Source organism: Cibotium barometz, chromosome 29 (assembly GCF_041138505.1).
Source record: "Cibotium barometz isolate CiBa-2024 chromosome 29, ASM4113850v1, whole genome shotgun sequence".
Lineage (NCBI taxonomy): Eukaryota > Viridiplantae > Streptophyta > Polypodiopsida > Cyatheales > Cibotiaceae > Cibotium > Cibotium barometz.
Window position 1 is genome coordinate 32,347,277 of NC_141074.1, and position 15,672 is coordinate 32,362,948.

The 15,672-nt window shown below is 45.1% G+C and overlaps 1 protein-coding gene across 2 annotated transcripts in view; it reads right to left on the reverse strand.

Moving 5' to 3' along the window:
* Nucleotides 1–2,199: 2,199 nt before the first annotated feature.
* Nucleotides 2,200–15,672, reverse strand: part of LOC147622063 (beta-carotene isomerase D27) — a 66,102-nt gene continuing 52,629 nt past the window's right edge. The window contains exons 3-8 of one of the 2 annotated variants that reach the window (XM_086823138.1): nt 4,547–4,639; nt 4,385–4,446; nt 4,169–4,275; nt 3,785–3,880; nt 2,788–2,875; nt 2,200–2,634 (exon numbers count right to left, since the gene is read on the reverse strand). In XM_086823138.1, the coding sequence (XP_086679264.1) occupies nt 2,826–2,875; nt 3,785–3,880; nt 4,169–4,275; nt 4,385–4,446; nt 4,547–4,639 (408 nt within the window). In that variant the 3' untranslated portion in view covers nt 2,200–2,634; nt 2,788–2,825. Of the gene's footprint in view, nt 2,876–3,784; nt 3,881–4,168; nt 4,276–4,384; nt 4,447–4,546; nt 4,640–15,672 lie in introns of both variants that reach the window. The other variant, XM_086823137.1, reaches the window with a different exon arrangement.

A 15,672-nucleotide genomic window follows, 5' to 3' on the forward strand; every position in this document is an offset into this window, starting at 1 on the left:
ATGTCATCACCCACATTTATCTTCAATCAAAACCTTAGCCTCTTTTTTTTCTTATTGGCATCAATTTTTTTTCCAAAAAAAAAAACCATGGCATTTTTGTAGGTTCCCTTTTAACTCACATCTCTCTCTCTCTCTCTCTCTCTCTCTCTCTCTCTCTCTCTCTCTTTCTCTCTCTTACATACATGTTCAAATTTGAGTTTCTATTCTTTTTTTCCCTTTCCATTTGTGGGCCTATGCTGAGATCATCATCAAAAGGTTATAGAAATTTATCATTGGTTCCTAAGCTAATTCCCTTGCTCCACAAGTTCCCTCTATTGAATGATATACTTGAAAATAATAGTTAATTAAGTTGACAAGCTTGCTTTTCACTAACAAGATTATTTGAAACATGCTAGATTTACTCTTTTGAAGACTTTGAAAAGTAATAAGAAAAGAGAGTGCATTGGAAATTACTATTTGGTGTTGGAATAATGATATATTGTATGGTGGAGTTGAGGAATTAATAAGCATTGATGATCATCGAGGATATTCTTATAAGAAAATCATCATAAAAGAGAAAGGGCAAGGCAAAAAAGTGAGTATGAGAAAAGAGTGTGCGTGTGTTAATCATCGAGGATACTCTTATAAGAAAATCATCATAAAAGAAATAGACAAGGCAAAAAAGTGAGTATGAGAAAAGAGTGTCCGTGCGAGCATGTGTGTGTGTGTGTGTGTGTCTTATCTATTATGCACACTAGAGACCAGTTCACCTAACTACTTCAAAGATGTGATTCTCACATAACTTCTCCAAACTTGCCTTCACACCCCCACAACATTGGGCACCTTCATGGTTGTCAATGTTTACTACTTAGAACACCTTATAGAGCACCAAGGCACCACCAATAGGTAACACTTGAGCCATAAGGCCCCACTTGAACTATATTGGATTCAAATGCATCTTCTAATGACAACTTTCGTCTCGAGGAAGAAGACATTTCTTGTTTTCATGTAGCATATTTCCTTGGTTTTTAGGATAGTTCCTACAGCATCAATAAATTTAAAATCATGTCATAGTCCTCTCTCTCTCTCTCTCTCTCTCTCTCTCACACACACACACACACACACACACACACACATGCAAATGCACACACGCACACGATAATGCTCTTAAAACTTTATATCAACTAGCTAAATTGAAGATAATTCTTATCAAGCTATAGTCCAATTAGTGAAGGTGTTTGACTTTGCCAAAAGGAACCAAAGCTTGCTCACTACACTTGATGGACACTACAATATATACTAGGGTAAAGGGGCCAATAGTATGGCACCATAGTTTTTACTCAAAAATCCTTTTGAAAACCTAGTGAATCTATGTTTTTTCACATCTTATAGCTATCACAAGATAGCACCAAGTTTTTTGAAAAATCTGATGGTTGATAAGTAGTTAAAATAATTTTCTAAGTGGATGAACATGCAATCTAGGGATTAAGGGCGAGAGAGAGCCAAAAGAAACTTGCTTTGAAAAGCTAGCAATATGCCCATTATCAAAAAAATCAATTTTTTTGAAAGTAGCCTCCTTACTAGCCCCTTTATAGAAGTTAATCTCATTTATATATAATAATAAAAAAGAGAATCCATAAATTCGCCCATTGAAAACCACTACACATCAAGACTGTACAACCAAAACAATTTGCTTGTCTAAGACAAAGACAAGGTCATAGTTTAACAAATACCTCTATTTCCTGTGCACACGTCTTAGGTCAAAATCACAAAATGCAAGCAAACAGACAATTGGAATGCTCTCAAACATTAGGTTGCATTATCTCAAGGAGTCATCAATTATCTCACTATCACCACCACCACCACCACCACCACCAATATCATATCGGCATCTTTGCAATGCTGCTGTGCATGCCTACGCTCCACTCGTGAGAACCTCAACATGAGAATGAAAATAAGATACATATCTCTCTCTCCTCTTTAATTAAATGGATTATAACTTATTATTTTGCCCTCCTTGTGTTCTTGTAGAGGACACTTCTTGTGGAACACGCAGGAAAACAGAGGGTATGCCACAACCAAAGTATGCATGCAAATAGCTTCAAATATGCACAACACAACAGGCATTATGATATAAAAACACACATGCAATGCAATGGCATATGACATGAACATTTAGGCATATGACATGAATTTGACATATGCCATGCATGTACTCCAAGGAAAGAGCCTGTTTTGGGACTCTATTATTCTTTGAGAGGAAGCATGTCACCTCTTACAAGCACTTGTGTAGCATACATTGCAATGTCTTAGATCGGTACATGGCATCCTCACACTTGGCCACCACCCCTTACAAACAACATTGTGACTTTCTAGACCTGTACTGATATCCTTGCACATGGCCATGCCCATCTTTTATGAAACTCTCCAATATTATCAAACTAGTACTTGCATCAAGAATAATTTATTAGTCTGATTAGCTATCTAGGGAAATGCAAGCATCCACGTCTGGGGCATTGTACCTTTTATTGTCCGTTCTCCATCAATATTTGAATTCATAACAGAAAGTGAGTTCCACTACAAATTCCTACATTATGACATACTGCCTTGCACAGATCCAGATCTTTCAACTTAAAGCTTTTAAACCTTGAAAGCCTGCAATAGAGGTCATCAGCAGCCACATATTAACCATGCTTTCTTGACCAGATGGTGTAACTCTCCTCCCCAGAGTGGTATCGAGCTTGAAGTGGCAATATAGTGCCTGCAAATGCTCCATTGACCACCTTTCAGCAAGTCAATTAGCTTTACCTGGAGAAGGTCCTTTAAGGCTTGCTTCTTCAATGTTTCTACAGCCGGACTTTGGGGCATGCTGGGGTGTTCTCATTTGCAACAGGACCTGTCATGCAAGTATGTCGGCCCATAATGATTCAATATACACCTGTGGTTACACAATCAACCTTCCAAAAAAGCTACACACGCAAAAATGGAAAGTTCAGATTATTTCCAAAAAATAACCATAACCAAAAAGCAAATCTTCACTTCATGAAAGTATTACTCACAAAGCTTCAAATCATCAATTCCATCATGCATAGCATAGATTATGTGCTATGACCCATTGTGTCATCAGCACCCAAGAGTAGGTTAGGTTCATGTTATAGAGATGTCACCCTAATAGACAAATCTTCATAGATAAACCATTCAACAAAGTCGAGGGCAACTCGGCCACGATGACAGATAGCACTTAAAACACACACACACACACACACACACACACACACACACACACACACACACACACATATCACAGTCAGATGGGCAAATCGCACCGCTTTGGACACAAAATTAATATAAACCAGCTGGCCGCAACATCAACAAAGACTTCAATAGGAATCCTTATATCTGCTAATACCACAAAAAGATGTACCAATGGGAAGTTCAAGTTATTCCCATACTCATAAACTGCCCATAAACCATCCAAACATGCACACCATTTTTCCATGGTGAAAGTTGTTCCCCGCAGCTGCTTTTGTTTCCAGCCTGTCGTTCTCACAAGCCACTGCCTCAAGGACTTGGAAACCCTCACAGGGATGCACCTAATCTACCTATGTGACTCCCTAAGCCTTCCAGTCACTTTGGGTTTCTGTTTCTTTAATATTAAGGCTCATCATGGTCACAAGACTCAGCTAACCTGCCATAGTTATTGGTCTTGGTGTGTATGTTATCAAAATGGTGCTTGACAGCTTTCTATGAATTCATGCAAGCCCAATGGACGTTGATAGAGTCTCAAAAAATAAGAACCACTTACAGAGAGTAGAGAAGCATGATTGCTTGTAGGCAGGATCTTCCTCAATTGGTGGAGGCTGCTGACCATAGATCATCTCACAACTCATGTCCTCAAAATCTGTGTAGAAGGTTACCACAGGCTACATGAGAAGAATCTTGCAAAACAAAATCTGACAAAACCCTTACAAATAGATTTAAAAAAACGAGTATGGTGCAGAAACACGACCATCTAAACTTAAGACCTTTACACATATAGCCCACTCATCCTTGCTATCAGAGCATCTGACAAGGGCGGGCGGAGGGCAGCTTCTCATGGGCGGGCGATCAAGCCTCCATCCATTGCCCGCCTGTCTGCATTTTGCACACATCTGCTAATGGCATGTATTATTACAGAAGAGAGACACACTTGGATTCATGGTCAAAGGCAAGCCGAACTCGTTTGTGAAAAAATCTTGTGTCGGTAGTTTGCACATGTTGACACACATTCCCACACATCCACTGTACTCTATGTATCTGCATATGGCCATGTTCAGGAAACAGTAAAAAGCATGCTTTTGCAAATGAACAGTACCCAGACCCAAATTTTTCTAAAACGCATGCTTTTGCAAGTGGGCGCCCTAACCTGCACTTCTTGATATGCACACCACTTTTTTGCTTTACTCCATTTACCTCTACCTCCACAACCTGGTCCCAAGAACACCCCCAAAAAATTACTGCAAGAAGCTAAAGTATGAATCAGCTTATCCGAAACCATTGCATACTTTTAGGCTTATCAAATACTGACCTCCGAAGGCCCTACAAGCCACTGGAAAAAAGGAACTGTTATGGCGGCATTAATTTCCGCTGACCACTTTGTAGGCGGGAAAAGCTTTCGAAACTGCAAATGAAATCAAATTTTAAAAAGTAGGCAGTAAAGGATATGAATGATACATACATTTTTCACATGCATCTAAATATGCTTATTTTCATCATCATTGCACACATAGCTGACTGTCTATGTTTTTGGTTTCATGATCAAGTTATCTCATGAAATTATTGTAACACTTCTGTTTGGACTCACGGACCCTTCAGGTCTTTTGAAGATGTCTAATATAACTTTTTCTCTCTCTCTCTCTCTCTCTCTTTCTCGCCCCCCCCCCCAACCAAGAAGCACTATACAAGATATTCTTGGTTGATGCAAGAGCTTGAGGCTCTTTGTTTGTTTTTTTACGGATATTTTCTTTTAGTTTTACTTTGAGTACCATGATGATGTATTCCATGGACATGATGTAACATTTTGGTCTCATAGGTCATTTTGGCCTTTTGAAGACATAAATACAACTTTCTTTCTTTCTCTCTCTCTCTCTCTCTCTCTCTCTCTCTCTCTCTCCTCCCCCTGCCATTTGTTCAAACGAGCTGATCACATATCTGCTGAAGCAAATCACATGACTAAAAAGAAAAATACGCAAACTCAAAAAATTGAGCCTAAACCTTGGAGAACAAACTAAGCCCAGCAATCAAGACCCAAGAAATCATCACCAAAATGTTGAAGTTCATGGTAGAACTGCAGCTAGGGTTTGGGTTTGCAGGTAAAGTGCTCAGCTATGATGGTTGAAAGGTCTTCATGTCATATGTGTGTTGCGGAAGGATAGAGAGAGAGAGATAGAGAGAGAGTGTACACGACTGAATGGTGTGATAGTTGCTTTTTTTTTTCAATGAAGTACAAGTACTTTTACTGCCCCAGAACAGCTGGTATGATGAGGAGTGCAGAGAGACAAGAGCCCGACTGCAGCAGGAGGTTGCTTTGGGAGTCACTACTCACCGACAGTCACGTATTGTGTCACCAATTGGCCGACCATTTGGTCCATCTCCAGTTTTTGTGTCTCGTTCACTTGAGGCCAGGCCGGTGTCTCATGTGAAGAGGCCAGTATTTTGTTGACATGGACGGGAGCCAGACTGGTGCCACCCGTGTGTTAGCAGGAAGGTGTCGTATGGACGGGAGCCAGATTGGTGCCACCCGTGTATGACCTGGACTATGTTCTATCCATGGGATTGTCACGCCATGGAAGAGCTAGTATTCGTGCCGTGTCTTGCCTATGGGACTGTCACTCCATAGGGAGGCTCGTGCCTGGAATAGTGTCTTACCTATGGGACTGTGACTCCATAGGAAGACCAGGATTTATGTTTTACGTCGTGCCCTTTTTGTGCCGACAGATATTTTGTACTTGTTCCATGAACGGGAGATATGTCCATGATACTATTTGCACATGCATCCATGTTTTGCATGTTTGAAACTCTTTTCGCATGACTTGTATTTTTGTGTTTGCCTGTTTGACGTGTTACTTACTGAGCGAGGACGCCTGCCAGTGAGTCGTGAAGTTTGCTCTGTCTTCTGACGAGTTTTGGTGCATGTGAAGAGGTGGTAAGTGTATTGCACATGTTGGTTTAATATTTCATATTCTAACCTTTTGATTTATAAGGTTATATGTTCACATTTACTTAAAAGTGGGCACCCACTTAGGGGTCAAGGTGGGGAGCCACACTTGACTTGTGTGTGTGTGGGGGTGGGTGCATGGTCACCTACCCACACCACCCAAGAGCTGGCCGCCCACATGCAAACGTGGGGAGCCAGCCAGCTCTAGTCATGCAACTCCCCCTCCAAACTTTACAAAAGGGAGCCACCACTTCTATCGTAGGTATCCCCGGCGTTCATCACCTTGGTTTTCCTGCATCGCTTCAGGCTGCGCGTATTCACCAGCAAGCTGCTTCTTTCCTTCTCCAACAGGCGGCTGCCTCTCCTGCACAGCGGCTGCACTTCCTCCCATACAGGTGGCTGCGCCCTTTTTCCTGTAGGCTGCACTGCCTACTCAACAGGCGGTTGCCACCACCTCAAGGCTACGCTTCTGCTCTTCTACAGTCGGCTGCATCTCCACAGGCTGCGCAAACTCACCCAGGCTGCTACTGTACTGCTGCGCATGCTCTTCTACAGTCCGCTGCATCTCCACAAGCTGCGCATACTCACCCAGGCTGTTGTGTATACTTCTCCAGCCAGGCGACCACAAAGGCTGTGTGCGCGCCTCCAGTCAGGCAGCCTTACAGGCTGTACTGCCAACCACAGAAGGCGTCTGTGTATTCATTCTCCAGCTGTTGTGTTCCTACATCTAGGCGGCTGGCGGCTATACTCTGCAAATTGACGGCTGCTTCTCCATCTCTAGTGGACTGTTCAATCTATCCATAGGCGGCTACTACACCATCACCCTCCTCCACAAGAAGGTGGCTGTGACCTACACAGCGGGTGGCTGATCTCCTCGGTAGGTGGTTGTGCCTGCTTTCCATAGGCAGCGACTTCCTTCTTCAAGTGGCTACATCTTGGTGTCCCACTCAAGTAACTACACACAGATACCTCGGGTATTGGACTTCCATCTGCCATCTTCAAGTAAGTGAATTTTCAGATTAAAGTAAAGTATTTTGTGATAAATCTGATAAGGGACTCTCTCCACGGGCAACACCCGTTCGGTGCCGGGTAGTCCAAGCTCTTGGAGAACCTCGGTCCAAAGGTGCTGAGATCGGGAAAGCCAGGCGTTAGTACGAGAGCGCCTGTTTGTGCGTGGTCTTGGAACACCACTGGGGCGCTCTCCGCGGAGTCCAGTGAAAGCACAGGACCGTAGAGACTGGACCACGCTAGTGGTCGTTCTACTCCGAATTTCTACTTCGAGCCTTTTGTTTGGTACTGTATTCATTTGTACATGGACATCATCTGGTTCTTGGAACCCATGGAGCATTGTATTTGTTAAATACTCCCAATAAATATATCATATATTGAGGGGGGATCCGCCCGTTCTGGCCCCAGTGCTGGTGTCCATTTATCTCATTTCATTTCATTTCAATTTCAAGTTGTTATTAAGTTGTCCATTTCAAATTGTGATATTAAGTTGTGCTATTACGCGTGTGGGTGTCCAACAGAGTCTATTCCCACTTGACGGGATCGGTTTCATATTGCCTTCTGGCGCCTTGTGCGAAGGAAGAAGCAGGCCTTCCTTGCTCAGCTAGAGCAGGAATTATACCAGCTATTCTTGAGCCAGGATTCGAGGGAGGCTTGGCGTTTGTTTCATGAGTCCTCCCCTGCTTTGGCCATCACTTCTACAGAGATCTGGGGTAGTTATGCAGCATCTCTATATACAGTTCCTGGACAGACACCTTTTCCTAACTCGCCAGCACCATGCCCACAGACATGTACTTTCTTTACCGCAGAGATGGTAAGGAAGGCCATTGATAGGATGAAGACTGGGAGAGCATATGATCATGATGGATTGGTCACTGAGCACTTTATCCATGCGAGAGACATGCTGGCAGAGCTTCTAGCAGTGATGTTCAATCGTGCTATGTGTGAAGGCTTACCTGAGACTTGGAGTATGTCCACCATCATGCCTATCTTCAAGTCAGGGGACCCTATGGAGCCAGGGAATTATCGCACTATTATGATTGGTCACACACTAGCACGATTGTATGCATCCATTCTTGAGCAGCAGTTGTGTTTGGGATTGTTCTTGCTTGAGCTGCAGAGATATAGAGATAGCCTGCTTAGGCACACAGAGAGCCAGACTCAGAGGCACATTACAGACTTCTTTAGTCCAGCCATCACTGCGCCAGATGGACCACAGCAGCAGCAGGACATGAATACCGCCCACACCAGCGGTACACTAATTGATCGTGCGATTGAGTTGGGGTGGTCCAGACGCCCACGACTACGGAGGAGGGCATCCCAGCATAGACGGAGGTTGCAGCGACGGATTCGGATTATTCTTGCGAGACATGCAGGCAATTGTGAGAAATTGGGCAATTGTGAGAAATTGGGGATTTATGAGAAATTGGGCAATTGAGAATTTAGGGAATTGGGAATATTGGGGAATTTGTGAGAAATTGGGGGAGAGAGAAGGAGGAGTAGGAGGAGAAGAAGAAGAAGATGAAGAAGAAGAGGTGACTGCAGATCACGTGCAAGATGTTTGGGCTGCAGGTCGCGCGCACAGAGAGAGAGAGAGAGAGAGAGAGAGAGAGAGAGAGAGAGAGAGAGAAAGAGCCCAACATTCTAAAAAAAACACTTTGACAAATTTGTTTTAAAAAAGACAATTTGTTTTTCTTTAGAAACGAAAAAAAATCCCCGTTTTTGAAACGTGTTTCTGGCGTTTCGGTCATTTCGGGGTTTCGGAGTTTCTCAGCCCAAAAAACGTGTTTCTATGTCACTATGATGTTGTTATAGAGTGACTCCACAAAGAGGTGATGGGATGGAGGGTACAAATTGAGTCAGTCACAAAAGAGGAAGGGGAAATCAAGGATATGCCAGAGCTCAAAAATGAGATTCAAACACTGAAAACACACATAGAAACTGAGATGAGGGGACATGTTCAGAGAGCTTGCCACAGAGGACCTTGGTGTTGAGAGGACATCGCAGGACACTGCAGCTTGCATAGAGTATGGGGAGTATCTCCTAGAGCTAGGCGGAGCACATGGTTTAGCCATACTCAATGGCATCACTAGATGGTTGGACTCGGGATCCTTCACTTGCTACCCTCTTTGCCATGGCGCCAGCGCGGAAGAATATGTTCTTGCCTTTTATCGCTCATACCCACATCCAGGGACTTACTGTTTCACCTCGCCCGATTGCAGTAGCTGCAGATCATGCATACATCTCCTTCACTATGGATTATCACTATACCACTCAGCCTCATAGCCGGGGCGGTACACGGTACCCCAGATACCATTTCACCAGAGGCACTGCCCATGTCTGTACCTCGGAGATTTTTCAGTCTCTAGCCATGGCAAACCCTCATGCATCACTAAAGGAGCTCAGTAGGCAGCTTGCAGACTCACTCCACTTTTCTGCAGCCGCTGCTTTTCCGCACTCATTGGGGATGAGGAGACCACCACTGGGGAGTATGCCCCAAAATAGCTGGTATGATAACGAGTGCCGTGAGGCGAGAGCTAGACCTCAGAGGGAGGTTGCTTTTGGATCTACCACTCAGCAACAAGCACGGATCTTCTTCCGCCATCTTACAAGGCGCAAGAAATGAGCTTTCCTTTCCCACCTACAGCGAGAGCTATACTAGCTCTTTTTAGGATGGGATTCTAGGGAGGCTTGGAGACTTCTTCGAGAGCATAGCCCACCCATGCCCATTACTTCAATAGCCACCTGGAGTCAGGTAGCTACCACCCTCTACCAGATCCCAGAGCAGCCTGCTCTTCCAGATCCCTCCGAGCCCCGTCCATAGATTTCCACCTTCTTCAGGTTGAGCATGATTCATGATGCTATTGATAGACTGCATGCAAGGAAGGCCCTTGATCATGATGGCCTTGTTGCAGAGCATTTGTCTTATGCTAGAGATATGTTGGCTCCCTTATTGATGCATATGTTTAACAGAGCTATGTGTGAGGGCTTCCCTGTGAGTTGGCGCACTAACACTATTGTGCCCGTACTGAAATCGGGTGACCCCATGATTCCCACTAATTATCGTACTATCATGATTGGCCACACATTGGCTAAGCTTTATGCCTCTATCCTTGAGCATGAGCTTAGTAGTTGGGCAGAGGAGCAGGGACTTGAAGCGCCTGGGCAGGCAGGTTTCTGTAGAGGCTTCTCAACACTGGATCACATTTTCACCCTCAAGGCCATCATTGAGAAGAGGAGAGCACAGGGGAGGAGGATTTACTACTGCTTTGTGGATTTCCGCAAGGCTTTTGACACAGTGCCACGGCATTGTTGAGGAGATTGTATGGCATAGGAGTTCCGCACGAACTCACTTGGGGGATTCTTGCATTATATGAGTCAGTGACGTGTAGAGTACAGACACCAGAGGGAGAGTCTGAGCTTATTCACTCTACCATTGGAGTGAAACAAGGTTTTCCACTCTCACCAACTTTGCTTGGTCTGTACATTGATGAGATTTCTGAGTACATTGATAGAGAGGGAGGCACAAGATCACCACTAGCAGGCACCTGGATACCACTTTTTATATATGCAGATGACATTGTACTGATAGCCGACTCACCAAAGGAGATGCAAAGACATTTAAATGTATATACCTAGATGAATCCAGGAACATGCACAAATTCACCTTATAAGAATGTGCAATTTATAACTTCATGGTAGTCATCCACAAGACAATAAATGTCACGTAGGCTGTAACGCCTATGACCGACGGCAGACCGGATGGCCATATCCGGGGTTCAGTGGGAGAGGACGCCCATGCGGAGTCATGGGCGGCCAGGCTAGTGTGGACGGCAGGCCACACACTATATAGCCTGGGGAATGAGGGGCAATCCTCATTCTTCCTCTATGGTTGGGTGGTGAGCCAGAGGCCGTCCCCTCTTGTGGTAACGCCCGTAGCGGCGTTACGGATATCTAACACTGGTATCAGAGCCAGGTTTCGATCCTGGGACCTGTGGGTAATGTCACGTAGGCTGTAACGCCTGTGACCGACGGCAGACCGGATGGCCATATCCGGGGTTCAGTGGGAGAGGACACCCATGCGGAGTCATGGGCGGCCAGGCTAGTGTGGACGGCAGGCCACACACTATATAGCCTGGGGGATGAGGGGCAATCCTCATTCTTCCTCTATGGCTGGGTGGTGAGCCAGAGGCCGTCCCCTCTTGTGGTAACCCCCGTAGCGGCGTTACGGATATCTAACACTGGTATCAGAGCGTGGTTCGATGGGATTGTCAGAGCCCGCGCGTGACCGGGGGACCGGAGCCCACTCGATGGTTTTCAACCATTCATCTTCTCATCCTTATCTCCAATGGAGTGGGTGGAGGGAGGCAGCCAAGACAGAATGGAAGGGAAGAACTCTCTCTCTCTCTCTCTCTCTCTCTCTCTCCCCGTCACACACAGCAAGAAAAACGCAGGTAAGCAATTTTCGTTTTGTTTTTTTTTCTGCGTTGAAATTCGTTTCATAGACAGAGAAGTCGCCTCTATACTGTGTGTGGGGGAGGTGGGGGGGGGCGAAGACCAGCCCCACGGCAATGGCCAGCAAACACTGTGTGTTTTAAGGTGGGCGCGTTGTCCAGCGCCGTCCGGCAGAAAGCGCCCACATGTTTCGACACAAGCGCTGGGAGGCTCCGGTTCAGGTAGAACTGCAGACCCTCCAGCTTAAGTGTGCCTTCAATGATCTTCTCGGAGTCGGGCGCCAGCACCTCGCCCACCTAGTGGATCTCGTACAGCGGCCTCTCCACGTGGAGCTGGGGTAGGGCGTCCACAATGACACCCGAGGCACCGTCGCCGAAGAGGGCGGTGCCCACGAGCTCGTAGGGGAACTTCTCGTTGAAAGGGTGGATGGCGGGCGGGCGGAGTTGAAGGCCCTGCTGAGGCCCGGCCAGGCGGCCAGCCCAGCGGGCGGCCAGCCCAAGCGGCCAGCCCAGCGGGCGGCTAGGCCAGCCTTAGGCGGCCAGCCCAGCGGGCGGCCATGCCAGAGGGCGGCCCAGCGGGCGGCCATACGGGTGGCCAGCCCTTAGGCGCCATCACATATGGGCCTGCCCAGCGCACAGCTGGCAACGGCGGCCAGCCAGGCGGCGGCGGCCAAACTGGGCGGCATTGTGGACACTCCCCACGGGCGGGCGGAAGCGGCGAGGGCCGGCCCGGCCTGTTATTTTATTTTATTTTTTTTTTACCCAACACGGCCGTCGCGCCGTGTGGCCGTAGTGCCCGTTTTCCACGAAAGAGACCCACCGCACACGACCGTAGCGCCGCGTGCTAAGAGAAAGACAAATCCCACGGCCGTAGTGCCGAGTCCTTCGAGAGAGAGCCGTTCTATGGCCGTTGTGCCTAGTGAACACTTCTATGGCCGTAGCGCCTCGAGGGTAGCACATGTAGTGATCACACATTTGGTTCAGAGAGACTAAATTTAAGCTGAGCCTAGACTTAGTATTGACCATCAAAGTCACGTAGTTTGGCTATAGTGTAAATCTAAAACTGCGGTGTGTTTTACTTGGGCTAAGAGGACCGGCAGTGGCGTCAGTTGTGCCCAAATTAGACGAAGTGCTTATCACGAGAAATCAAGGTAAGCCTAATTGAGCCATAGTGCTCATAACCCTTCACAATCTTTTAACAGATGCTAGAAGATTGTGATAAACTTTGGCAAATGAGAACCATGTACAAGCGTAGTCTTGATGTGGTTATGCCTTGTGTCCAAACAAGTTGCTTACTGTTTGTAGCAACAAGAGAGCCTTGGCCCGTAGAGGCAAGCTGGCCCTGGTTGGTAGTAACAAAATAGTGTCACTACTTGGGCCTAGAGAGTGGTGACTAGTTTAATTTAGTCACGTAGATTGCCTTGTCAAAGTAATCCCTAAGGTGTGTATTACTTGGGATAAAGGGGCTAGCAGTGCTGCTAGCAGTACTCAATTGAATGGTATGTAACTTGACTCTTTGGCAGGTCTGTATGTACACTTGTCTGTAGTGATAAAGTGTGCAAGATAAAATTTGAACTTTGAAAATTACCAAATATAGCCATAAGTTGGGATAAAACCCAGTTACAGAGTTCGGAGAAGCTCTAGGTAGCAAGACCATGATGGTGTACTAGTGCTAACAGAGTGATTTAGTTCCGGAGTGATCTAAATCTAGAGGTTAGCAGTAAGACTAGTTTGGTTGGACAGTTTCATGCATGGGGGACGCCCTATAGCATTTTGCAAGCGTAGTCTTGCCTATGTTCTCAACATAAGTGTGCGATTGTGAGCACATTTTAGTTGCTACCATATGAATTTGGGAAATATATTACTTTCCTACATAAGCAATTGTAATATTGCATAAACAGGCTATTTTGCTTACAAAGTTCATGTGCGTGTAAACCCTATAAGTCGTATGACCCCTGGGGAATGAGTGGAGCATTTCTAATAAGGTTTTACATGGCAATAGTGAGTAGTATCTCACTCCAGACGAGCCTGGTTGTTGTTAGTATCGGATCCGACATATGTAGTGTACATAAACTCGGGCTGAGTTAGGATAGGAGGCTAAGCCGGAGAGCTTAGTGATAAATCCTACTGTATCTGGTGAGTTTTGACTTAACCAGAGTGTTAAGAAGTAAACTCAAAGTCTGGGGCTGAACTGGAGTGTTCGGAGGCAGACATATCTTTTGTTAAATCGGAGAATTTAGCAACAGATGAGCTTGGGGTGAACCATGGTACCCAGGAAAAAAAGCTCTTCACACTAAAATAGTGCACAATAATTTTAGGGTGATAAAAATCCATCGCAGGAATGTTTTACAACTTTCCATAGATGATAGATGAAGACCATGTACTTTACGGAGTTAAAGTACATAGGTGGTGACTTCGGCGCCACATTTTTTGTAGGAAGTCGCCACATTTTTTGTAGGAAGTCACCAGTGGTGTGGTTAGGTCAGCCGAAACTCCACAAGACCTATGCACTAGTTTTTAAGTTGACCTCTATGATAAGGACGTCCAAAAATTCGTGTTGTAATACCAAAAATTGTACTGCAATGTGCAATGGAGGGGTCAATTTGTGGTCACTTCTTAGCAGCAAGTGACTTAAGCATCTTGTTATAGATGGTTGTATATGGTACTCCCACTCGGGGGAGGTACGCCATTGGGTACGGAGTTACTCACAGACTAGTATGTCAATTTGTGTAGTCACTTTTTAGCAGCAAGTGACTTAAGCATCTTGTTATAGATGGTTGTATATGGTACTCCCACTCGAGGGAGGTACGCCATTGGGTACGGAGCTACTCACAGACTAGTATGGAGCTACTAGTGTGATGATAGTGGGTACGTAGTTACTCACTACTAATACATAGCTGCTAATAAAATTAAGATCCTCGAGTGAAAGATAGATCAACATTTTAAATTACCGAACCACAATCCATGAGTATCGAGGTACTCATAAATATGTTGACGTTGCTCAAATCGAGGGACCGATTTGTTCGATGGTATGGAATAAGCAAGGAGAGTGGCGTAACTTAAAAGTTACACATCACTAGTCCTAGTGAGTTGTCGAGGTCATCCGTAGTTTGATGATCCCCTCTACCTATCAGATAACATTCAATTTTACAAGCCCTGGCATTTAATCCGTAGTGATTATGAGTTTGGTGTGAGATATGGTTATGAAGTTCTTACAAGAGTACTCGTTTATTTGCTTGTCATTGGTTATAGCTTGGTAGAGATTGCCACCTGTGATGGGTAGGTAGCTTTGCCGCTATAATGGAAGGCAGCAAATAATGTTCTCATAGTTATACTTCATACCAACACCAAACAGGGATAGGATGAAATTCCTAAGTTCATCATCACGAAGTACTGTGATGTTTGCATTTATATTGAATGTATGATGTAATGAGACATTGGGCTTGTGTAATTACCATCAATTATCTAGCAACCTATGGCTTTGCAGCAAGCTCAGTCATTATCTGTGGATTGATAATGAAGGGAAATTTTCAAAACTTACATTTACTCTCAGTTAGAGTGGAGTTTAACCATCCGTAGATTGATGGTAGTTAGAAACTCAACAAGATTCTAGAGCATATGCTTGTGCAAAGATGTTACTCTAAGAAAGAAAGTATCTCTCAGCTTTGGAACTAATCCTTGTGATGCATGATTAGATTGGCTCTAGTTTATTTCTCCTATGGCCGTAGAGCTTTCCAAGGAGAAGTTTTAACAAGTTGGTGATGCAACATGGTAGCGTAGTCTACAAATATCTAGTAGCATAGTCTAAGAACTTGCGCTACTAGAGTGCTCTCCAGTACATTAGCTTCTGTGCTAATGACATGATGCAAAATCAAGGCATGATATTTGCCTTGGGGTTTTGGTTGAAATACCAAATCACGGCTTGCGTGAGTACTACTAGACATTTGCTTACCAATGACTCCCCCAGTTAATGGCACGTCGGATTGCCCGTAGCGGCGGTCGAGCTCGACCGGACACGTGGGAGAAATATGCTAA